The sequence below is a fragment of the Petromyzon marinus genome, chromosome 26, assembly GCF_048934315.1.
Source record: "Petromyzon marinus isolate PM22_M1 ecotype Great Lakes invasive population chromosome 26, UKy_Petmar_22M1.pri1.0, whole genome shotgun sequence".
Classification (NCBI taxonomy): domain Eukaryota; kingdom Metazoa; phylum Chordata; class Hyperoartia; order Petromyzontiformes; family Petromyzontidae; genus Petromyzon; species Petromyzon marinus.
The window spans coordinates 10619274-10643290 of NC_133692.1; the positions used below are offsets into that span (position 1 = coordinate 10619274).

Genomic DNA, 24017 nt, shown 5'->3' on the forward strand with positions numbered 1-24017 from the left:
GTTTGTGTGTCTGTCTGTCTTCGTGGGTACCTTAAGACGTTTTTAACTGATAAAAACTGTGGGGTTTACGTATCAAAAAAGTACACGGATACCACGCCATATGCCTGGGACTACAAAGCGCTCTTCGTATTTCACACCTGTTGAGTTTAAAGTAGTGAAATTAACAATGTATTCCCTTTTTATTTTGATTTAAAGCGTTCGTGACTGCAGGGATTCATATTCTTGGTTCTTTCGGTAAAGTCACGTAGAAGGGAAACAATAAAATAATAAAAAATATAAAACAATAAAATTCTCACGACGTTTCGAGTGCAACACAAGCAATCATCATCAGGTGTGAAAACCACAGCAAGAAAATTTGAAAAAAGTGGCGTTTTTTTACGTTAGCACCACGGAGAACGATTTGGCAGTTATTCAGATGGACGAGTCCATCTATGTTCGGAAAAGAGGAGGGGGGAGACGAAAATAATGGATGCGGTCTGAAAGCCACCGTGAGCGTGAACAATCAATTAAGACCCGAAATGGTTTATCAAATCCTTCCAATGATTGCTAAGCCAGAATCCATCTTCTCGGTTGAAATTGTCTCTGTGTTTTATGGCTTTATTTTTGGTGACTTGCATCCCACTGGGTTTTTTGCACACAGCGTTGGTGTACAGTGCTGTTTCAGGAATATTTTGATGTTTTTTCCTGGATTTTCTGTTTGCACATGCACAAAGTCACTTTAAGATGTTTTCTTGTTCGTGTTTTTGTTTGTTGCGGTTGCACCCGATTCAAGAGCCGAATGGCTCACAGGGCTATACCAAATAAATAAAACTATTAAACTATTCTTCTTGCCCCCTCACAATACTTTAGAGTGAATAAATACGACTCTGTGTGAGCCAAGCTGTGTGCAAGCCTTTGTGTGAGCCAAGCTGTGTGCAAGCCTCTGTGTGAGCGCTACTGGGTATGAGTCTCTGTGTGAGCGCTGCTGTGTGCAAGCCTCTGTGTGAACGCTGCTGTGTGCGAGCTGTGTGAGCGCAGCTGTGTGCAAGCCTCTGTGTGAGCGCTGCTGTGTGCGAGCTGTGTGAGCGCAGCTGTGTGCGAGCTCTGTGTGAGCATTGCTGAGTGCGGAGCCTCGAGTGCGTAGCTGCTGAGAACGAGAGCTGCTGTCTGTGTGCAGAGCTGCTGAGGAAGAGCTGCCACAGGCGGGTTAGCGAGGTGTAAAGTAGATAGGGGAAGTTAGTTAACAAAAGTGACCGTATAGACAGACAGGGGTGCCTACAACTGGTGCAAGAATAGAGTAACAAAGTGTAAGCAGGTGGCCTGTAACATGTCCGGCTGAGTGATTTTACAAGACACTACACTACTTTAGTCATTAGATACTACTGTAGAGTCAGTATTTATTACTATAGAGTTGGTTGATACTGCTATAGTCGGAAGATACTACGAGAGAGTCAGTAGATACTACTACAGTCAGTAGATACTACTACTACGGTCATTAAATACTTCTAGTTAGTCGATACTACTACGGTCAGTAGATACTACTATAGTCAGTAGATACTAGTATAGTCAGTCGATACTACTGTAGAGTTAGTAGTTACTACTATATGTTAACACATAGGCTTTTGTGACTAGTATTCTTCATAATAAAGGTTTTTGGGTTAGATCGCGTTATTATAAATGATTCGCAACCCTCCACCACCCGACATGGCCAATCAGAAAAAAATGTGTCAAGTTAACAAAATGCCAATTAGTTACTTCTTCAACCCACCGGTGTGTTTGAAGAGTGAATCCACAACATTTTAAATTTGAGTACGACGTTTTGCTGGTAATTACATCCAGCATCTTCAGGCGATTTTCCAGAATTTGCCACTATTCTGCTGGGTACTTCCCGCTCGTATACTAATAAAATAACCCCATCGATTCTTACGCACACCGATGATCACTATGTAACACGATTTTTGTACCTGGGTAGTAAGTGTTATTTTCTAATTGCTGATGCCTCAAAAGTATATAAAATGGCTATTATATACCCCACAAACTTTGCTTTTGTGACCAGGACTTTATGTGAAGGAATGACACAAATGCACACCACGTTTACTCATTGAACATAGGTAAATTTCAAAATAGCACTGTCCTGGTCACAAAAGCAAAGTTTTTGGGGAATAATAGCCATTTTATGTACTTTTGAGGCATAAGCAATAAGAAATAACACTACCCAGGAAGAAAATAAAATGTATTTTTTGTTACACAGTGTGATGTACCAAGGTCTTAATTAGTATTAATCTATGCATCATTACACCCTTAATATGTAGTTACGCTATCGTGTCTCGAGACACCACCATGGCTTTATTTACAAGACCAAACGTTTTGCCAAATTGGGTATCTCCACAGCTGTTCTACATGCAGCAGTGAGGCTATTCTCCCTTTTGAGAATAGAGCAGTAATATCTGCTGGACGTTGATAAAAAAAGATACTCTTTGGTTCTATTCGGTAAAGTCACGTAGGTAAAAAATAAAACAACACGTGACTTTACCGAATAGAACCAAAGAGTATAGATCCTTGCAGTCACGAAAGCTTCAAATCTAGAAAAAGAAAAGATGCTGGAAAATTGTGGAAGAATCAGTTTTCTAGTTGAGGACACAAAACCTGGATAAAACATAAGAATATAAACTAGTGGGCACATCAGCTGATGCAGATTAATCTCAACTAGGGAATGCAGTTGACTTTAGCAGTCTGTGTATTATATATATTTGTGACGAAGTTTGAAACAATCTTATCCCACGTTTGCGACTGGAGTCGTGTATAGATAAACAATTTATTGACGGAGAAGTGCAACCCTCCATTAAGAAATGACACGCAGAAGCGGATATCAGAAACTTGCTTCCGAGAGCCCTTAAAATGTTGCAATCACATCCTGTCGGAATGGAATAAAGATGGAATGGGCCAAGTTTCCGTCATGTGGCTCATTAAACGGAGCCACTTCTATATTACATCTTTACAGCGCTTGTTGCTCTATATAACTTGGCTCTATGCTGGTTATACTTTTACATGCGATCAAAAATGTACATGAAATTGACCGCACAAGTTCACTCACTACTAGAGCTGTGAAATAATAACCGAGTAGCCGTTTTCAGAATCGGTTACCGGGCCAAAAAAACAGGAACCGTAACCGATTCTAGCATAGTTTTATAAATTAATTAAACCAACTGGCACGCGCGAACATTTACATCACAGCCATCACCTCGCAGCTCAAAGGCGCAGCCCCTGAAATCGCTTGCTTACGCCACTGCTAGTATGTAGACCTTTTTTCGCACCATACGTGCCCAACGGTGCTAAACCGGAGGTGCGAGTGAAAGGGCCCCCACGAAAGGAAGCAGCAGAGGGTTATTTGGTCTCTTCTTCCATACTGGCCAAATGTCTTAGAAGAGGTGGGCAGAACCCACACTCTTTACTCCAATACACGTGACTTGCCAATCGACTGTGGTGATCCCGATGGACAGAGGCGCGGGGGGCATATAACAACTTTTGCCACTGTTCCAACTGCCGTGCCACGAGATGGAATCGAACCGTAGACCTCCACGTTGTGTTCACCATAAGGCCACCCCATCCCCCCCCAACCACCATTTCGCAATTTACAAGTTCAAACGAAATAATGTTGACTGCTCGGCAATACGTCCCCGTACATGTGCGTCAAAGCGGTTTACCGGTAAAAAAAAAAAAATTTCAATTGCAGGAACCCCTACTCGCTTGAACGCACCCTCGGCACCTCTCCCCTCCCCCCCCCCTGGCAAACGCCACGTTATGAACAAAAATGAGGGCACCGCGTCCACTTGCAAAGTTTTTCGAAAGTTTATTTCTCCTGGAGATGACGAATGTCAAAGTACAAAAGTCTGCCTGCGGACCCGCAAGGGCACAGGCGTCGCTTGAGACGAGAGCGAAGGGCCGGTTCCCCGTCGCACCGCCTGGACGGGTTAACACCCTACACACTACGATGGACGTGAAAGCGCGTGGATCCAAATGGGAATAAATATACAATGAAATAAAACATTCAAAAAAATATGAGCCGATAACATGAAACAAATACTGAAAGGGAACCTTCAGAACAGAACCCAAAAAAAAAATCATCGTACGTATGTGTTAAAGGTCAGGATGGACGTGACGGGTGTTTCAACAGCAACATGTGGTGGTTGTGACGTTGTAGAGAGCTCTTGTCCTTCCCATGCGCACGTCTCATCACGTAATAAGTGGGATGCAATAACCGCCGGTCGGATTGACAGGAAAACATATTTTGAGTTCTGCGACAAAAAAAACACAATACTACTAAAAGCATCGTCCGTGACTCGATATTTATAACAATTTTTAAAATGTTTTTTTCTTCACTGTATCATTTCAGTATCTCATATTATACATGATAGAGGCGCAATACAAACAAAAATAAACAACACTGCGAAACAAAACGAAAAGAAATACGAAAACATAAGCTAACGATGTACTCTAAATATGCTTCGCAAAATTGTACAACTCTGCATCAAAGACTGTACAGGAACCATCATTATTCACCTAAACTCGTCCATAACTTCTCTGCCCATATCTCCCTGCCTCCTGCATTGGCTCAGCACTCATAGCTCCGCGATCGCAATGGGGAGGGACCCACAAATATGGAAGGAAACGCGACCGGTTCATGGGTAAATGGGTTCCACATGCCCACCGAGGTGCGTTCCACTGAACGTTGCCACGTTAATTAAAAATAGCTACAAAGATCCCCCACCCCCACCCCGTACATAGTCCAAACAGACTGTTGGGGCAAGTGCTGTTAGCGAGCACCTACGAAGGCCGGCACGGCACAGCACCACGCCCGGCCGCCTTTGTTTCCCGAGCGACGATGTATACACACCGCAACAGGTACTCATTTGAGGCTAGGTAGACCTACGGGAGGGCCCAGGACCAGTTCAGATAATTTTCACTGGTGTTGACCGTCAGCGAGAATTTAAATCTGGCCGCCGGGTTCGTAGCGCGGCGCGCTAACCGCTTAACTACCGCTCCCCACAAAATAGCTGCAAGCGCGTGATGTGACACGCAAGACGCATCGCGATCAACTCACAACTAGATGTGTCAAGTACTCGCTTGTCCAGCGCGTGACTAAAGAAGCAACACTCAAAGAGGGGGGGGGGGGTTCAGGTCAGGCCCGCAAACAAGCAAGTGATCATTCCACTACAAATGGATGAAGGCTCCAATGGCTGGGTTCCACTGCGGTGAGACAAACGATCACAAATGGTGTCCCCCATCAGCGACGACAGTTTGATGCAGACTGTCCAATTGACTCGAAGACCCCACCGGCTCGCTGGGGGGAGGAAAAAACAATAGCAGGGCAACTAAATATCTGTCGGATCTGAAATGATTATCGGTGGTGTTGTTGATGACATAAATGGAAGAAGAGCCACGCGAGCACTGGTGAATTTCTTGCAACAAAAACGTCTTGATTGTGAATGCTGTAAATGTATGAAAGGAGAATAGCAAGGGTGCATATGAAATGGGGAAGATGTTGAGCGGGTTCGGTAGGATGCACTTGAAAGACTCCTCATGAGGCCTTTAACAGACTGTTGGGGCAAGTGCTGTTAGCAAGCACCGATGAAAGCGAGAGCAGTACACAGTGGGGATGGTGTGGCTACCCCCATCTCCCCAGTGCTGGTACTTTACACATGGCACCAGGCACCCCTAAAATGCCGAGTCGACGTACAGAAGGCCCAGCATGGCTTCAGATATTCGCCACCGATGTTGGCCTCGAATGAAAATTGAACACAGGTTGACAGGTTCGTTGGCGTTACGCGCTAAACACCATGCTACTGCTAGCGTTCCCCTTTAAAGTACAGAAAATACAAAGACCGAGTCAAACCTGAACCTCCAGAAACAACCTACCCTGCAACATTCAGCTTTACAAAATCCAAGGGTTATCAACAACGTACTGCAGGACGGCTGTTCTGACGTGGATTCTCAACAAAAAGTAGTTCTCGTGCACTGGGTGTGGTCATGACACTTGTAGCTGCCACAACTAAAAGGGCATCATTGGTGATGTCTACGTTATCGCACAGGCGTGGTGCGACAGACGTGCAGTGGTTGAGGCCAGGTTTAGGGGGTGGAGATGGTAGAACAAAAGAGGCAAATTAACATATACAAGGGAGAGCAAAAAAAATAGTTTAGGTTTTTATCTAAAATATCATGAAATACGCATTTAACAAGATAACTAAATTACAACGACAGGTGTGAAAGCAAAATACATTTTACATTGCAATGTAAATATTACAAGCCAAACAAAACGGAGACAGCTTCAAATTACAGCCAGCACTGATCTGGCAATGCACGTGGCATAATGTTGAGTTTCAAAGCAATTCTTAACAGCATGTGACCAATGTTGTACATCTCATACCAATTCTATTCTGTTAAGATGGAGTTCATTTCATTAAAATAATTCAAAATGTACATGCTCGTCATAACATGGATAAATCTAAAGAGGGTTTCCCTGGTAAAAACACACACAACACACACTTTAATTCGACACGACTGAAGATTTCTCTTAAATTGTCAGTCATCTCAAAGGGGTGTGGAAAAGGAGTTAATATTTTATTTTTTTGAATCTTGAAACCACAATATAGGCAGTATTGTTTATTTTTTTACCATGTCCAGATAAACAAATGGAATACCTCATTTCAGCCTCCTTTTGGGATTTGTGAAGTGCCGATATCTGACAATTCAGACATTTGTAAATGGTTTCAGCATCACTACTAAACCACGTGGGCATCAAAAGATCGGACGAATGCTGACGGCACCAGGAGACTGGAGTCGGGCGATTTGCAAAGGTGGCTCCGATTCTAGCATGACAGTATGTGGACTGAACACGCAGGTTGGGCTTTTAGGCGTCACTGCCTGAAGTCATATTTTCGATCATTAAAAAATCGTACGGCGGAACACATTTGGATGAACAGGAGTTCGAGGCCAACTGCTTGAGGAGTTAGAGGTTTTGCAAAGAAGTTAAACCGAGCATCAGCGTTTCTTGTTTTTCATTCACATATACACTAGATTCAAGACAAGCCTTGCTTGCACTGGATGCTTTCTGCAAAATGACTCCATGTGCCCGATTGCTGGAAGGCCTGTTGCAAAAAACTGGGCACGTTATTAAATACAATCTAGCGTCGGTATGAGACCTAAATTTACGTCCACATCATACAGTCGATTGTTTTTTTATGAGTGAACGCCTTTCCAATAAGAATTATGTCGACACCTTTAAGCGTGTGGAATCAGTGGGGCAGACCAAGTTGTAGTACAGTATTAACGACCACACTCGTTTGGCTTTCGCAGCACTCGATGTGCATTTCGCTTATTTTTCAAAGAGTAAAAAAGAAAAAAATTTGGACCGGTGTCTTTTTTCAAAAAGAGCCAAGAGCAAAAAGGGAATAATTGAGAAAAACACATACTTCCGCAATCAACCGTAATTGGCAGGGAGAGTCGAGTGACTGATCGGTCAAGCCACTAGTAAGAGCACAATTTATCGACTGCTTGAACAAAAAAAACCCACGCATACGCTAACCTATAGCACAGGACGCACGGAAAATCGCGTGTCGCGGCGCGCACATTTTGATACTCGACGAAGTATGTTTCCAAAGGGGGCTTGGGGGCGTTGGTTGGAGGGGTGCTCAAAACAAAGTGAGGCGCCTCCCTGATCCATTCAAAAGCACACACACACGTGTGTGTGCGTGCGTGCGAGTGAAACAACTCATTTTAACAGTGGGTGCGGTTGAGTCTTCCACCAGCCGGTGTTTTTGTTATCCCCGTACCCCTGAAACGCATAGGGTGTCATTTTTTTGAATTACACACACGCTTGTGAATCGCTGCTCTGTTTTGCACTGCCCCACAGATAGAAAGCGCAATCGCTAGCTTATTTCCGCACGAGATGGGAATGGGAGGGGATGGTGAGGAAGGGGGGGGGGGGGGTAAAGAGTTCCTGCTTAGTTATTTTAAGGTGGGAAACGGGAGGTGGGAAAGGCCAATGGAGGGGAAGCCGAGAAAGATAAGGGGGACACTGTTTTTTTTATTAAAATAAAAAAATTCTACAACACACACATGACTTATGTACAGAGCTCATGGGCTAAGGTATGGTGCAGTTAAAACTACTATGGAGAGAAAAAAGGTCACTGCGATTAGTGACATGTTTGGGATTTAAGTTGGCTTTGGAAGTCAACTTAGCCATTTTTTCATTTTTCTTTTTAAATACAAAATTCAATACAGTCACTGTAATTTTTTCTGCTACTTTCTACTTTTTTTATAGATTTTTTTTTAACCCACGGCAAGGTTCCCTATTCTCGTTGCCCATCCTCCATTCCAACCGCGGTCATCAGTTGGAGACCCCTCACGAGCTGCTGAAACTCCTGCCGCCATCCCACCTCATCCACCCAACATGCCTAGCATTTGAAACAGGAGATGGCAGCGCCAGGCCTGTTAAACCAAATTCGACAAACTGGCAAGCCTGTCTGCGCACATCTACTGCACGCACGGAAAGCCCGGCTTCTTTCCTTTTAAAGCCGAAATTGTGGTCGCCTGGCCCGTCTTCGTGAAGCCCCCCGTCCTGGAAAACATGAAGGCGGAAATGCGTTATTCAGTATCGATCTCAATCAAGACGCCTGGGCATCGTCATCTGCTGGGATGTCCCCATCGCCATGAGGGGCCACCTCTACTTTATGAATGCCACGTCGGGAAAACTGGAGCTGGCAGGTCCAGGGAAGGTTACCACTGCATTCTTGCATGGCAGGACTTGTGTAGGCTAGTGTCTCCGCCGTTGCCGCAGGTTCATTAACAGCCGTCTCTCATTTGATTCACACCAACTCTTGAGGTGCAGTATTCCTTAGCACTGTGTTGGGACATCAGCCAGATTATGATGCCAAGCAAGTATCCCGATACTGAACATCCGATAGCAACTCACCCATGGAGACCTGACATTTCAAACACGCTAACCAATCCATTTTGTGACCAGGCCTGGCCTTGCTTAGCTTCTGGAGTCTGATGACTTCTGGCTGCAGGGTGTGGTGGTTGGCACAGTAGGGTACAACACAGCTACACCAAGCAATGTTCAGTTCAGAAAAGAGGAGCGGAGCTGCCCGAGCATAAATCAATGTAGTCCATTGAAGGGTGAAGTCACTGTGATACCCAGGAGAGGCTGCTGCTGCTGGTCCTGCTGAAGTCAACATTATTTTGAGGCCGAATTGCTACCCAGATGCAATTGGCTTGGTCACGATTGTCTGGCTCAAAGGAGACCATTCTCTATGCCCACAGGTGTCGGTACACTGACGTAGCGTGAAGCCAGGGTACGGAACACAAGTGCAATCCACCGTTGGTCAGATAATGCAGGGGCTTCGTTTTGCCGATCTAAAAGCTGCGTTGAGAAGCGCACGGTTGATTAAAAGCAGTGTCCTTTTCTTGAACCAGGGCAGCTATAACTAAAGTCCAGCTCTGCAGAGGAAGTGGGAAAAGGGCAGCGGGCGTCGCAGGGAAGGAGGCAAGAAGAAAGGTGCGGCACCAACAATCGCAGCAGGAAGAAAAAGCGCAAAGCAGGAATTCCAGATAGGAAAGTTCAAAAAGCACTGCGTGACATCTGCTCGTCACAGCTTGCCGGCACCTCAAGCCTTCACACACCCCACAATCTTCATGCCCGCCAGGGGGGTGGGTGCCTCTCTCTACCTGTTGGCCTTGAAACTTTTGAGCTTCTGCACGAAGAATGTCTCGAGGACCTCCGCGCACTTGGCGAAGGTCGATTCACCGGGGTTGTAGTAGCGGCAGTTGTCGAACATCTTGGTCATGTCACCCACAAACTCGGCCAGCTTTGAGTAGAAGCGCGAGCTGAGCCTCTTCTCGATGGTCGACAAGTCTGTGGGCGTGTGGTGAGGAGGGGAAGAGCGAAGCGGGGGACACGAGGGTTTAGTTTTCAAAGGGACATGTGCGAGGATTTGAGTTTAACACAGAGTTCGACAGCAGGATTAACCAAAATAATCCAAACTAAAATGTCTCCCGGCTCAAATGCGCAATGCGAACACCGTTAAAACTCCATTTTAAGCCCCGAGCCATAGGTGTAAATTGCACATTCCCATGGCAAGGGCCAATTTCTCATTCTACTCATAACGTGACGAATTATCACAATTGTTGTTTTACACACATATAATTTAGGTGCTTAGTCTCTTTAGCAAGGGAGGTGAAATCAAAATTATACGTTTGAAGTTTGACCACCACAGCCCAAGGTGAGCCAGCGAGCCCTCGCGGCAATGAAGCAAGCTCACCCATGGGCTCTTTGATGACTTCGTAGTACCCAGGTGCTTCCTCTTCGTCGACTGGCTCTAGGAAAGGCCATGCCATCTTGTGTACCTGAGAAGATATGGCAAGTTGGCGTTGGAGAACCATATATTGTTAAAGCTGTCTTAAATTCCAGGTCTCGGAAAAAACATGTGCAATGCCTTTAGATGGTATATCCTTTATTCACTTGTGAAATATACAATTCATAAAAATGCTTAAAGGCCTGGACTTTTTGGCAGTGGTGCGGGAGTATAGAGCTCCACTCACAGTGGGAAGTTTACGAGTTCAAATTTCATTTGGTGGTCGAGTGCTTTTCGTTCAGCTTGGTACCGTTACCATCGTCGTAACAAACTGCTCTATAATGGATATGTACACCGCATTTCACTGTTGCGAGATGTATAATTTAAACCCCGTTACTGACAAAAAAAACCTCTGGATGCAGCGATAAAGTATTTAAGCGTCGGCAAATGAAATAAAAAAACAATCCCGAGCTATGAGCCAACATTGGACTAAGTGGCACTGTGGTCAAATTGCGTCATTCATAATTGCATGGTTGAATGGCAACAATTCTGATAATTATACATCTCTACAGCAGGGTGCGTGGGAAAGTTCAATGCCCCTGAGTGTGAATTAGAGGTCATTTTAAGAAAGCTCCAAGGTAGTTTTCTGAAATCGCCTTCAGTGCACCGTTCCCTAAGATGGCGTGGCCCAATGAATAATGCTCCACGCGAGTGTTCAGAATGGAGTGAAAAGACGACTCGCTGCGCAACTGGAATAATACAATTGGGAGACAAAAACAAACACAAGTTGTTTGGACACACACCACACACACAACACACACACACAACCGCTTGCATGCTCTTACGAGCCCGGCCGTGCATACGCGTGCTAGCGAGTGCCATGTGCGTGGCCACCTCAACGGCCTCATGTTCTTCCCTCCCTCCCCCGAGACTGCCGACGGGCGCAAACCACCGCCGCCGCGGCCGCCGCCGCACCTGCATGGAGCGCAGGATCCTCTTAAGGCCGTCGTAGTCGCGCTCCGTTAGCGGGCTGAGCGCCGTCATCACGTCCTCGGCCGACTGGCAGTTGGGGCACACGTACTCGTCGATGAACTCCGCCTCGCTCTGCAGCACGCCTACGCAGCGGCCGTGGAACCAGTTCTGGCAGCGGTCGCAGCCGATGTAGAATCTGCGGCGGTCGCAGCGGCAAAGCGGGGCAGGTGTAGGGACCGGTGCGCGCGCCAATGGTCGCCGTTCGCACTTCGCGAAAATTCATTTATAGCCGTCGTCGTCAAAGGTTTTGTACGGAGGCATTCGCCACCATCGACGCTCCCACTAAAGCACCAGCAACTCTTGACGATTTGTGGTCATGATCTGCCTTGAGAAACCACATATACTGCATCGTTTTTACCACCGTGTATGCATTGTATCAAGTTTTTGACGTCTCGTTTGTATCTTTACTTGCTCAATTATCCTAAATGTAACAGTAGCATATGATCTGGATAAAATTATATCCAGATATCGCAAATAACAAATGCTCATCATGCAAACATTTATGCATGTCTCGTGACAACATTGCTACATGTGTAATTGTTAACACCGTTGTCATCATCATCATCATCTATGATCATTATTATTAACACAAGTTTGCCGAGTTAAAAATCTGGCAAGGCCGTTAACGGCGAGGGTAAAGGCAGTTCTCGTCGCGCGGGGCGGGAGGGGGAAAGGAGAGGGACTCACTGCGACTCGTCGTAGGGAGTCTTGCAGATACAATAAAGCTCCTCGCTGCTGCCCTCCTGTGCGTTGCGGCACTCGTCACACACGTACTCGTCCATGGTCTCGGCGTCGCGGTCCGTCACGCCCACGCATGCGCCGTGGAACCAGTTGGTGCACAGGTCGCAGCCGATGTAGAACCTGCGGCGCAGGGGCAGAGCCGGGCGGGAGAGGCGATCGAGCATGCGCCGGGCGTAAGCGGTCGCCAAGTTCAACACACGTATATATACGTATTACAAAGCGTAACCATTGTTGACATTCCGAGGCGAGCAAAGCGCGCGGTTACAAAAACCGCGTCCCAGGGTGAACGTTCACGAAGGCAGACGGCTCACTTGGACGAGTCGTAGGGTGTCTTGCAGACGCAGTAGAGCTTCGTGTCTCTCTTGGTGTCGCCCCGGGAGGAGGTGGTGATCATCTTCTTGCGCTTGGCCTTGGAGCTGGTAGTGTCCGAGTCGCGCTTGCGCTTGCTGGCGGAGGAGGGCGATGTGGCGGGGGAGTGGGCGGCATGCGAGGGCCCGCTGGCCACCGGGGCGGCCACCGCTGGCCCCAAGCTGGGCGGCCTCTTCTCCTCCCGCTTCAGGCGCTTCAGGTCCTGCTTTAGCTCGTCCTGTCGTGCACAAGACATTGGTGGAGGAGGAGGACGACGCGGAAATGTGGGCAACGAGTTTTACTTATTTTGTTCTTTAGTTATGCAAAGTCACCGCCCCCTTACCCCCCTTGAAAATTGATTGTCTATATTAAGAGAATATTATTTACACATTATTTGATGTACCTTGAGCATAACAACCCATTTCACTCATTTAAGTGATACATTTGGTACATGCGCGGTGTTTCTTTTGGAAACAGTGGAGACAAGAGCAGGAGCGGTTAAGAGCACAAGCCATGGAAAAAATAAGACCAGAAGAAAAAGACGCAAAAAGCCACAAGTGACAAAAGAGAACAGACCCAGCACGAGGTAACGATGGGAAGGCAGCAGCAGTAAAGCTCAGCACGAAAACAAAGAATTGTCTGTGGCTTTAAAAACAAAAGCAGATCTCGCTTGTCCTCCATGTGAAACGCCACTGGCAATCGCGTCTCTGTTTTATCCCCCCCACCCCCCCATTAGTCTCACCTGCACTTCCAGGTGCAGCTCTTTCTCCAGGAGACCGCGCTTTTTGAGGATCTCTGCACGGAGCTGCTCCTTGTGCTTGAAGAGCAGGGCCGAGAGGCGGCCGGCGCTCGCCTTGCTGCGCCGCTGCTCCACCGACTCCTCGCGCTTGCGCTTCTTCTGTTCGGTGCGCTCGTCGCGGTCGATGCGGTCGAGGATGGACTTGAGCACCTGGTTGCACACGAGCAGCCTGGCCGGATGCGAGTGCACACACAGATAACGAGAACGCACGCACACATATGCGCACATTAAACAGGCCTTAACGGACTGTTGTGGCAAGTGCTGTGAGCGAGCGCCTATGAAGGCCAGCACGGTAGACAAGGGGGTTGTTGGCTAGCGCCACACGCCTTTGTCTCACCAGTGGCAATGTTTACACACCACATCAGGCACTAATTTGAGGCCGAGTCGACCTACGGGAGACCCGGGACCGGTTCAGACAATCGTCACTGGTGTTGCCCTATGAACTCGGGTCGCCGAGTTTATAGGGCAGCACACTAACCACTGCATTATCGCTCCCCACATGTGCGGAGGCAAACGTACACGCATGAATGCAAGTGCCATGTACATGTATAGACACACACGTGCACAAAAAAATGTGTTACATGCACACACGTAGAAAGCGTGAACATAAAGATACCGAACACGTAGCCAAACGCATGCACACATACAGGCGTGTGTGCCCGCACATACACACTTACATATAAAGATACAAAGTGGCACAAAATCACATGCTCATAAGCCACAAGGGCATACCCAAATACAATGTTTAAAAGGATGCATCATTTTACGAGTGTTTGGAAAAAGAACAGTGGGATTTTGCTAATAATTAAATAACAACATTTTGCTAATAACTTCAATATGCACATTCAAACTTCAAGTGAATAGAAATGTAAGGTTTGACACTTAACATTTCTAAACAGAACCAGAATCTTCATTTATTCTAGAGGAATCCGACAAGTTATGAAACTCTTTTTCACAGATGTCCAGCATGGGCGGGTTAGCAAGTAAAAAAAAACACACAGCAGGAGTGCAAAATAGAGAAAATATCCTAATACTAAGCAATAATAAGCAATGTACGTACCTCTGGGTGTCTTCTCGTTCGGCTGGTGACATGGTGCGGCTCTTGGCCTTCAGCTGCTCGATCACAGCACTCTGCTTTTGCACAATCTACACACACAGTACAAGGACAAAAACCTTTACAGGTAATGCTTTGACGCAGTGCTACTGAAAAGAGCTTGTTTTAAGCAGCCTCTTGCCTACATTATAGATAACTCACATGTTGTACTTCTCAAGTGTGGACAACCGATGAGAACTGGCCTACTATGAATATGAGCAAACTGCCACTATATTTAATTATATGACAAGAGAGTTGAAAAGATAGCCCACTTATTCAAAACGCATCGTCCTAAGCATTACATTTTAAATTAGCGAAGCAAATACATTGATGAGTGAAAACTCTCTTGTGGATGGGTGGTGTTTATGAAATAAATACATCCGTTTTAGAATTAAGTTTCAATAGGATAAATAAATGACATGTTGGGGAAGAAAACCCATGCGAATGAGGGACAAACACAACCTCTGCTACACAGACATGTCATAAACCTACATGTTATATAGCCTCTTGCATGCAGGTGGATGAGTTACAATGAAGTCCACGTGTTCTCCATGATACCTGGTTTCATGATGTTATCATAACAATTAACTCTATTAAAGAGTAATTCCCTTTCTCCATAAAAGTCGAAGTTTCAATACGTTTTTTTTCCCTCAGGAGAATTCCACTTACGAGATGTTTGGCCAATTCCATGAATGCCATTCAAGTATGATACATCATTCCTGTCTACATAATGTAATAATTCCTTTTAAAAAGTAATATTAATGTCCTTTATCTAGGAAAGCATTACAGCCTTGCAGTCTTCTTTATTACAAGAACTTTGCGTTGAACTTTTTGGCCCAATGCCATTAAATGATTGTTTGGCAAGGCATCATTAACTCGAGTGGAACAGCTGACCCACGTAACAGCGGCTGGTAGCTTACGTGCAACCACTCTTCTAATTCGATTTTTTTCTGAGTGGCTGCACCTGCTTGTGCAGCAAGTTGGCCTGCCCCGCCGCCTGCGACGCCGGCGTCTCCGAGGCCTTGCGCGCCTGCTGTGCCAGCTTGCGCTGCTGCTGCTGCTGCTGCCGCTGTGCCTGCATCTGCTGGATCTTCTGCAGCTGCTCCTGTACGCTCGCCGCCTGCACGCTCACCACGGTCTGCACGAGCTGCCGCGGAGGGGACTGGCGGCACGGGGGAGAGGAATGGGGAGAAGGTGCAGCATACGCACGAACGCACACAAAACAAAAAAAACAAGGATTTGCCGTCAGCGTTATGGACGACACAATTTAATAATTAAAAGTATCACAAGCAAGGGAACAATCCACGCAGAAATGTGTATGAATGGTGTACAAAAATGCAACGCTCTTGTGAACGCTTCCGAATAAGCACCGCCGCACGAGCCTAAAGTGGCGGCAGGGTGGTGCTACGTCAAGAGTCACCGACTCAGTGGAGTCCTTTCTTTTGCCACTAAAAAGGAGTACCACTTTATGAAAACTCTCCTCAGTGGAGAACGATCCTGGGCTCGTGCCCACCAATTGATACGAGCGCTCCCCAACGGTGGCTGTTGCTGTTATGTACGACTGCATGTGCTCAGACACCTGCGGCGTAGTGGTGGCGACTGGCGCGATCTGCACGGTGCCCGTCGCCGGCTGGAAGTGCAGCTGCAGGTTCTGGGGCGACTGCAGGAGCACCTGCCGCGTCGTCACCACGGCTGGCGCTTGGCCCTGCAGCTGCGTCTGCACTTGTGGCTGCTGCGCCACAGCCACCGCCGCCGGTGCCGCCGTGGCCGCCTGCACCTGCGCCACCGCCTGGATCTGCGTCGTCGCCTGCACAGCTGGCGTCTGCGCCTGCAGCCGCGCCTCCACCTGCGCCTGCAGCCGCGCCTCCACCTGCGCCGGCGCTTGTACGGCGCTCGCAGTTGTCGTACCGACGGCTGCCGTAGCGGCCGTGGCCAACAGCTGTGGCTGCTGCTGCTGCTGCTGCTGCGGCGGCGGCGGTGGTGTCTGCACCGGCTGCGTCTGGGGCTGTGCTGCCAGCTGCGGCTGAGACACGTGCAGCTGAGTCTGGGGTGCGGCATGCAGGCAGCATAGACAGGGGTGCAGCCCCCCACACAACAATTAACAAATATTTCACTGCTGAGATCTTGAGTTTTCACCCAGGTTTTAGCCACCCATTATTAAAACTGGGTTTCCAAGTTACTAAACTGGGCGGTGCACGACGAGTGTGGTGAGGCATGGTAAGAACAGCTGGAAGTGCCAGTGTGATGACAAATACGTCGTGCATTGAGGTTCTGCGTTACCTGCGGCAGAGACAGCGGTGCCGGCTGCGTCGCTGGTGCTGGTACGGGCGGCTGCTGTATCTGCACATGCGGCAGCGCGGGTTTCGTGACCGCTGCTGGCGTCGCAACTTTTGCCACCAGAGCCGCAGTCACGGCTGAACCTGTAGCCGGAGCCAGGGCTGGTGCTGGGGTTTGGGATGATGCTGGGGTTGAGACCGAGGTTGGGGTCAAGGCAGAGCTCGGAGTTGGGGTTGACGCTGGGGCCGGGGATGGTGGTGGCTTCTGCTCTGGTGTGGCGGCTGCAGTCACATAACCATGGCCGCAGTTAAGGCAAAGCCTCTAAGATAGCCCCAACTGTTCTAATAATAAAATATAGTTCTAGATTTCTAAAATAAATATATTTTATTTAATAATAAGTTCTATAAAATATAGTTCTATATTTCTCTGAATATTCTCTCCCAAGTCTCTTTTCTCATTTTAGGAGTGTTCTGATTTGGAAATTGAACAAATGGTGAATTAATATTTTCATTCATTGTGCTTGAAAAAAATGCCACACTATGTACAAGTTGAGAGCACTCAGAAGCGGCAAAAGTGCTACCGCTCGGCCTTATCAGTGCCGTATAAGAATAAGAATGGACTTGATGAATTGCTACTTGCGTAATTCGCGAAAATTCTCAGAAAAAGTTTCCACATGTATGCTAACGTGGTCCCTTATATTTTTTTCGGACACGCAGACAGACGGAGGGCTGTGACTCACCAAGATTCTGCGCGGGCGTGAAGAGAAACCTCTGGATGGAGCCATCAGGCATGGCCGCCTGCATGAGCTGCTGCCCTGGGCCTGGTATCAGCACCACCCCTCGAGGGATAAGCTGCAGCTGCCCTTGGGTCTGGCCTTGCCCCTGAACCACCACTCGCAGGCCCTGCCCACCACTCTGAAACACACATGGAGAAAATCACACCCCAGCAATGTATCTGAATAGACTTGCTCGCACAAGCATAGTCAGTGAGAGAACCTTAGAACGCAGGTGGCCACTTTACACATGTTACGCGGCTTGACTGCTCATACCAATATAATTCCACCCTGCTATTTAGTTTGTGGGCTGCTGGGACTAGCAATATGAACAAGTGCCTATGAATGCTGAAACGGCATAACAATTGTGGTGCATTGGCGAACAGCCAACAATGCCTGGCTGCCTGTCTCCCATTGTTAATGATAGTACCAAATGCTTGTAATTTTGGAAGTCGAGTTGACCTAATAGCGGCCCATAACAGGTTCACTTAACATCACTAATAGTGCATATGGCCTGGAATAAAAGATGAGTCAATGAAATTGGAAAAAGGTGGAGACTAATCAATTTGTCACCAGACATCCCAACACAAATTTTATTTATATTTTCTATCCTGTAAAGGGACATTATTGCATCAACTAGCCTTTTTCCCATCCAAGGACGGGTGTATTGCAGTAAATCTGAAACTTGCAAGCGAAAAGCAGACCGCGACGTGATATATTCATTGCATCCATTCGTGCGCAATTTGTAAAGGCCGCGGTGACACAGACTTATTTCATTTAAAGGTTATAATCCCTTGTTCATCACGACGTCCTTTTTACTTCTACGTCTCAATAGCGTTACGGAGATCGCGTGACGCGAGGGTTCTGTCTTTTTTCGATTTAAAGCTTTCGTGACTGCAAGGATTCATCTTCTTGGTTCTTTCGGTAAAGTCACGTAGAATGAGAATAAAACAATATAAAATGTGTTGTGGCCGAAACGTCGTGAGAATTTTATTGTTTTATTTTGTTTTATTGTTTTATTCTCATTCTACGTGACTTTACCGAAAGAACCAAGAAGATGGGTTCTGTCTCTGTAGGGAGTTGTCAGTTAACGCCGAGGAGGAGGGAGGAGGCGCCTCGTCCCCCCCAATGTGTGTGAATTAATAATGGTGGGTGGGTGGGTGTACATTTGGAGGACGTCACCTGTTCACGATTATTAATGAGGGGGGCTGGTCGACATGGAGTGACGTCACACGCGGGACACACAGACATTCATTGGCTCATTATAGTATAGAATGAGCCTGTGTGGCTCTCAGGTCTAATGTCATATGAAAGGCAAGAGTCAAGACTTACTTAATGGATTTCAATTAGGACAGCAACCTGGGATTAAACCAGTAACTGATTGTATAAAATCATTTTATTGAAGATGTTTTCTTATTTAACATGTATATATATCGGAAGCTAGGCAACACTTTCACTCAAGTTGCCTTATGCAATAAACATATTCTCAAGTGGAATGCTCATTTATAATAATGCACACAATCATTAATTATGCACTATGTAGTGTGTTTATGATAAAAAATATATATAAATATGAAAGCATATGTTTCATTGCATACGTAAACATGCTGGAAAGCATTAATTCAGAAGGCTCATTTGGATGATTGACTTGAATATAATTTGAGTTATTCAAAAGACAATATTGTTTATTCAAATAATTGAAAAATTGTTGATGTTCAACCACAATTCAAGCCAGTTTGTCCAGGTTATTAATTATAAATGCAACCTTAAAAACCAGAAAGATTGTGCATAAAATCTGTATTCTGGCTGTCCCAAACCAACTTGCGTGACTGCCTTGTTACATTTTCTGGATTTTATTTCTCCAGAACTTCCATTTTTCCAGTCTTGGTGTTGAGCCATCACACATATGGCCTAATTTAAAATTCAACTTGACTCAGCCGATAACGATTTAAGTAGGAGCAGGTGTGTGGGAAGTGCCAGTTGCTGATGTCGCCTGCACAACCCCGACAATCATCCCGAGCGCCGCTCACCTGTCCCTGCGTGAGCTGCGAGATCTGCGCGGCCGTCAGCCGCACCTGGCTATGCGGTGGACGGGCAACGGGTGTGCCCACCACTGACTGGGGCAGGCGAGGCTGGATGGCCTGCGTGGTGGTGGTGGGAGAGGCTGTGGAAGAGGCCACGGGTGTGCCGGGCGTGGAGGCCCCAGCTGCTGCCGCCGCCGCAGTAGACAGGACCTTGTGGAGGCCTGAGCTGCCCGGTGTGGAGATGGCAGTGGAGACTGGCTGGCCGCGGATGATCTGCGTGACGACCTGCTGGGTTTGGCCTTTAGCCACGATTGACAGAATGAGGGAACACGAGTGAATGCTTGCACCTTCACCTCGTTGGTGTCTTGCTTTTTCACAGATTCAGGCATCATTAACGGCCACCTCAAAAGCCAATTTGTGACCCAGCTCAAAAGGAGGGGGTGGCACTCTTTGCTGTTGGCAGCTCTGGGACAACCGCTGTATATTTTTCACAGAGTGGAAGAGGCCACGGTACTTATTGTTTTGATCCTAAAAAGTTAAGCTGCATTGATGCATGACCAGCATTTGAACTTCTGATTATGCATCAAAACCTAAAATCACACAGTTGGCTAACAGAGGCACTGATATTCCAGTGCTTGTGGGAAATTATTTTTTGAAGTAACTGCAACACCTTAGAACTTATAATGCTCATGGAGCCAGATACTCTTTTGATGTTTACATGGCCACATGGCTAATGTCAATGAGATACAAACACGCCATTGGATTGCATTCCCATCCCTCAGTGTAATCAAAGCCATTGAGAACTAATGTAAATTAAACATTTGATTTTCTCGTAAAATGTAACAACCCTGGAAATACCATGCCATTAAAAGTGTAATTACCATGGGAGTTATCATTTGTTTGGGATATGGTATCCTGTTGGACTGAGCACTGTAAATGAAAGTTGTAATTCCCAGAAAGATATATCCTGGAGAAAGGTGATTACAGGATTGAGGTAGTGGCATTTGCTCTAAATCACTCATTGTGGGTGATAAAGATGAGGCCTAATGTGGCATTCAGATTGATGACATTTTAACCCTTCAACTGCTGTAGCCTTTTTAAGAGTAACATATACAGAAGTACGAGACCCAAGTTCAACGCCTGCAATTTTTGTAAGTCAAATAACCTAGGCATCGAGTGAACGCAAACTGGGAATAGAGGTCACCACTGCAGTTTCACACTGATGCGATTTTCGTGGCAAAAATATCCTTCGTAGAAAATAAAGGCATTGATGTCGGTTTTTGTTGTGGAATTTGTGATGTTTCCACCCCCCCCCCCCCATTTAAACAAATATTTAAATTGAAGTTCAAAGTTCAACTTCCATCTTCGTATAAATGCGATGCATTTAAGTCAGTAAGCTCCTCACGTCTGCAAACACTCACTGAGTAGAGAAACAAGGCACGTAAAAAAATCAGGCCGCAGGCATTAAATGGGGTTAGCCACCGCGTGTTGAGCTTCAATCCAGCCACAGCAGTATTACTGCTGAATTAAAATTACTTAGACACGATCGCACACAGTAGGAAGGGGGTGTGAGACAAATGCCACCTGTCCAAACCTAACGAGTGAAAAGTTTGAAAAATGGTCATAACATTTGATGACCCCAACAGAGCGACGATCAGACATAGGGAGGGTAACAACTGCAAGATGGATAAAACATGACATGCACCATCAATAAAATGTCGGCTTAATTTACTGGTCAAAGTGAACAGTCAATTACTATAATTGTATCTAAATTACTGTTGTTAAAAAGTTATATTATAAACTTGAGTAAATTACAAGAAATAATAACAATTGCAGCCTTTGATAAATCCACTGTCGGATAACCATCTCACCATGATAAGTAGGTTGTGGGGATTGTTTGACGATACTTCAGCACACTGGTCAATATAGGTTGAAGGGGTGTGCCCACGGCCGGTTCAGATATCAGTCACCATTGATGTTAGCCAAGCCAGGAATAAAACTCAAGTGTTTGGAGTCATCGTGCAGTGCGTGGACCACTGCGCCAATACTCCACCCCAAGCTACAATAATTATGTTTGTTTTCGACAATTTTCAAGCAACAATCGCATACATTGTTTAATGATTAGTCTTCCTATGGCAGTGTGGTGAAATCACAAAAACAAACACGTGATTTTCAATCCTGGGTCAGGCTGACTTGGTCCACATTGCCACAAGAGTGTGGAAAATGAGTAACACTTAGTGGAAACTTAACAATGGCGCTGTTATGGATAATATAGATTAAACCACAGGAATATAGCATTAACAACAATGTCTCAAATTGAGGTGAGTACTGCCTTACTGCTCATCTGAGCATGAAGACAATTTTTCTTTGACATGAATAAAAATATATAAATTAGGCCAATATATTGTGCAGTGGCTCTTATTGAGAGCAGACAGAATAAATGCAATTGTCTTGTAGAAAAGGTACAGAAACACATGTGCATTCCCCATCAATCAACTTGGAAATTATACAAAGTGCATTGACATACGCAAGCGTGCATGTCTAAGTAAACAAAGGCCGATGCGACCAGTAGCCAGGAAATGAAGCCGAGAGCGAGCGAGTGAGCAGGAGAGAGAGAGCAAGGTGATTGACAGTAAAAGAGCCACCTACTCAGAGGGAGTATACCTTGCTGCACAATCAGAGGTGTGCGCATCACGGTCTTGCCCAGTGTCGTGCCCGTCTGCTGCAAAGCGCCTCTAATGAGGGTCACCCCAGGTCGGATGGTGGTCGTGCCACCTGCCGACGTGATCAACTGACACCACAAAGACAAAGACACGAGCACGAATGGTCAGAAAATTATACACAGCCATGTTTGGGCACTATACGGATTTTTTAGATGCAAATTAAATGAGAAGGCACCCACTGAAGGATAGACAATGGCAGATGATTTACGTAGCGATGCATTCATCAAACAAAGTTCCATATTTATGCTCACAAAACACACATCTAACCATGTGCATGAGAATGGATTATTTGTAATTTGTATAAGTTGTATAATTGGTTTCACGTGACCGCTGCAGCCACGAGACACACTATTTACAACAATGTAAACAATCATAATTGCAATGTGACTGAATATTATTAAGTAATTTAATCAAGGGATGGACAAATTGTTACATCTAACGACGATCATGATGATGATCGAGTATAACCTGAAGGGACCAGATTCACATTGACAAAACTGAAATACAAGGGTGCGGAGATTTGCCCTCTCATAAATACAAGAAACTGGGATGTGTATGCTAAAATTTGATGAAAATTAACATTTCCCACGTGTGAATCTAGCTCTAGATTTGCACAAAGTTACGTTTAATTCATTAAAGGGAAGCCCTAAAATTAAGTATGCTCATCATAAAATAACCTACAGACATCCATCTCAAGTGTATATGTTGGATGGTGGCACTCACCTCCATTCAGCTAGTAGTAGAAATTACATATTCCCATGGAAAGGACGAGTCTCCCCATAGGATGCCAACAGATGACTTCCATTAATGCATCCATTGGGATTCATGCACCGAAGTGCATAACCTCATGCATACCCCATATTCGAAGGAGAGATCGCAGAACTACTTTTGATATCCATTTAAGTTAACCCTTATCCACGCACTCTTCCCCATATGCACTGCATGCAGATAAATATTCATCACATGGCAGTTAAACACACATTTGTAACAAATACTAAATTAATCAAGCATGTTTGATCCACTGTGTAGCCATTGTTGACCAGACTGAGACCATCTACTTGCTAGCCTTGAGAACCCAGCTGAATCACAGGTGGTTGAAACCAAACTTCGAACCCAAAATCATAAGTGCCGGCTCCGTGCTCTGATCCCGAAGCCACCTGGCCAGCTCTTAGTAACATTCATTTTAGCTACACTAGTGGGACCATGTGCTCAGTAGACAGAACCATTGTTTATCCACTGTAGTGCAAAGGCTTGCATTGCCCATGTTGGTGAAACTCTGGCTGATCTATCACCTGACTTCAGCAAGTGAACTGATTAAGTCAATCTCATCTTCCATTCGGTCACCCTCCACCGTTTCCTCCAAAGCTATCGTTCGGTCATTGCCTTTAACCGCAACTTTTATGGTTATCTTATGTGTTTTTTTAAATGCCACCAGGGAGCAGGCTTCACGGAGGAACAATTTAACCTCGCGGAAACCTCCATTTCACAGCACTTATCCCACCTCCCTTCTCGAATGGGATGGCACCAGAGTGAGAAAACGTAAGACTCCTTCCAACACTAAAATTAACTCATTCATCAATGACAAACACGAGCAAAGTCCAATCGAAAAAATGAGCCAGCACTAGCATTGCATGCACCACCAAACCCATAAAACCTCTGCAAGCCGAGTACTACCAAGTCCAGCGTCAATGCAGCGTTATTGAAAGAGGTGCTTTACGTGCTGGAGCGATTTCAATTATGTATTCTAAAACACACTTTTTAGTCTCAATTGAAACTCACCAAGTTTAGAATAAAGGTCTCTGTCTACACATTTTCCAGACGGTACTGCCTGCACTCCCACTTGTTTCTGGATAAGCCTGAATTCAGAACCTGGGAAG

General features: G+C 46.0%; 1 protein-coding gene across 8 annotated transcripts in view; it reads right to left on the reverse strand.

Annotated features, from left to right (window-relative positions):
• Nucleotides 1-3809: 3809 nt before the first annotated feature.
• BPTF (bromodomain PHD finger transcription factor) overlaps nucleotides 3810-24017 on the reverse strand; it is a 65852-nt gene continuing 45644 nt past the window's right edge. For 5 of the 8 annotated variants that reach the window (XM_032961283.2, XM_032961281.2, XM_032961282.2 and 2 more), the window contains 14 exons: nucleotides 22067-22208; nucleotides 19424-19716; nucleotides 17361-17535; nucleotides 16625-16902; nucleotides 15924-16388; nucleotides 15309-15506; nucleotides 14312-14397; nucleotides 13195-13420; nucleotides 12416-12690; nucleotides 12051-12224; nucleotides 11307-11499; nucleotides 10299-10383; nucleotides 9706-9892; nucleotides 3810-8596 (listed from right to left, as the gene is read on the reverse strand). In XM_032961283.2, the coding sequence (XP_032817174.1) occupies nucleotides 8512-8596; nucleotides 9706-9892; nucleotides 10299-10383; nucleotides 11307-11499; nucleotides 12051-12224; nucleotides 12416-12690; nucleotides 13195-13420; nucleotides 14312-14397; nucleotides 15309-15506; nucleotides 15924-16388; nucleotides 16625-16902; nucleotides 17361-17535; nucleotides 19424-19716; nucleotides 22067-22208 (2862 nt within the window). In that variant the 3' untranslated portion in view covers nucleotides 3810-8511. The remainder of the gene's footprint in view (nucleotides 8597-9705; nucleotides 9893-10298; nucleotides 10384-11306; nucleotides 11500-12050; nucleotides 12225-12415; nucleotides 12691-13194; nucleotides 13421-14311; nucleotides 14398-15308; nucleotides 15507-15923; nucleotides 16389-16624; nucleotides 16903-17360; nucleotides 17536-19423; nucleotides 19717-22066; nucleotides 22209-24017) is intronic. The other 3 variants (XM_032961280.2, XM_076069823.1, XM_076069822.1) reach the window with 3 other exon arrangements.